Raw genomic sequence first — 1,680 nt, 5'->3', positions numbered from 1 at the left:
TGTAGTGGTTCCTCTGCTGCTCTGAGTATAGTGGTTCCTCTGAGATGGGTCAGGATGTGGTCTCTTCACAGGAGCAGACCAGCTAGGAGTCTGCCCCAGCAGAAAGAACTAATTGAGGGGCGGAAGGGGAGTGGTATTCCGGAGGACGAGGTTTGGGTGGGTGATGGGTCCTGAGTGCCCCAGGCTCCTGGCTGCAGCTCTGGGGCATAGGGTTGTGGGGGAGGGTTCTTACTCACTGCTCTGCTGAGTACAGTGGTTCCTCTAGGATGGGTCAGGATATCTGTTTTTAGTTTTTTAAAGAAATTTTAAACTATATGCATGAGTCTTATTTCTGTATTATGGAGGTGAACCATGTGAAAGACTGGTGTTTACTGAAGTCAGAAGAGCATTGGATTGTCTTGGCTTGGACATAGAATTGGTTGAGAGCCTCACAGTCAGGGCTGGGGATTGATGCAGGTTCTCTGCACAAGCAACAAGTCTTCTTCATTGTAGCATCACTTTTATATAGCCTATTGTTTTGCTGCTGTTTTTTATATTATTATTACAACCATCATTTACTAATTGAGAACTTTTGAGAACTTTTTGATCTGTCAATCAGTAACTTATTAAAAATATTTTTATAAAAATATATTATCCTTAGAGTTTGTACAGAGTCACTCCAGTTTACTTATAGATAGTATATTTCTGGAGTGAATTTAAATCTTTGGAGAAGTTGACCTTGAAATCAGAGATTCTCCAGTCTCTGCTTCCTGAGTTCTGGGATTACAGGTGAGCGTGACTACACCCATTTCTCAATCCATTATGAACTTAATAATTTTGTTCCAGCTTTGCTGATCCAGCCTCAGGAATGCTGCTCTGCCAGCATGACTCTTTGTGTGTTAGTAGGCATTTGTCCTGCAATGCCATATCATACTCAGTGTGCACAGAACTTAGAGGAATTATTCTCTTTTTTCAATTTTTTTAAAAAAAAAGTTGATGATTGTGTTTTTATTTCTATGAATTAATATGTTCAGCACACAAAATTATGTAAATATATTTTCAATGAAGTATTACTTTTACAACACTGTCACTCTCACAATTTCTATTACATATAGAAACTTTACATATAGTATAATATATAGAAAGTTTACATACAGTAAAAATATAAGAAGTATACATACATATGGTATACTTTAGGATGCAGTGACCTATGAGGATGTACATGTGAACTTCTCTTGGGAAGAGTGGGCTTTGCTGGATTCTTCTCAGAAGAGTCTCTACAAGGATGTGATGCTGGAAACCTACTGGAACCTTTCTTGTATAGGTAATTATGGGAATTTTCTTTCACTTTTTAACTCAAGGGAACAAGCCTTTCTTAGAGCTTGGTGCTCTTTTGTGATTTTGATTGTGAAAGAACAAGAGTATGATGAATACATCAGCCATTGCTCTAAGGTTCTCTGAAGATAATAATGTAAATTTTGCATAATTTCCAGTAATATACATTTTCTGATGTTGTATTTTAGGCTACAATTTGTAAGACCACAATATTGAAGATCATTGTGAAAGTTCTAGAAGACATGGACGGTAATTTTAATGTATAAGCAAATACATTTGTGCCTCTAGGGATATTTTAATGTACCCTGAAGTTTTAATGAAAAAAAAATAGTGAAAACAAGCACAGCTTTGTGGGGATTATTAAAT

The 1,680-nt window shown here is 36.8% G+C and overlaps 1 protein-coding gene across 1 annotated transcript in view; it reads left to right on the top strand.

The window, feature by feature from the left end:
* Positions 1–1,176: 1,176 nt before the first annotated feature.
* The window catches only part of LOC114636823 (zinc finger protein 431-like), a gene marked incomplete at both ends in the record, with an annotated part of 2,511 nt that continues 2,007 nt past the window's right edge, over positions 1,177–1,680 (top strand). Inside the window, one exon of the mRNA XM_028784926.1 lies at positions 1,177–1,303. Coding sequence (XP_028640759.1) covers positions 1,177–1,303 — 127 coding nt within the window. The remainder of the gene's footprint in view (positions 1,304–1,680) is intronic.

Source organism: Grammomys surdaster, unplaced genomic scaffold, assembly GCF_004785775.1.
Source record: "Grammomys surdaster isolate TR1022 unplaced genomic scaffold, NIH_TR_1.0 124957, whole genome shotgun sequence".
Taxonomy (NCBI): Eukaryota; Metazoa; Chordata; class Mammalia; order Rodentia; family Muridae; genus Grammomys; species Grammomys surdaster.
Note: the sequence above shows the minus strand (reverse complement) of the source record. Positions and strands in the feature narration are given on the sequence as shown.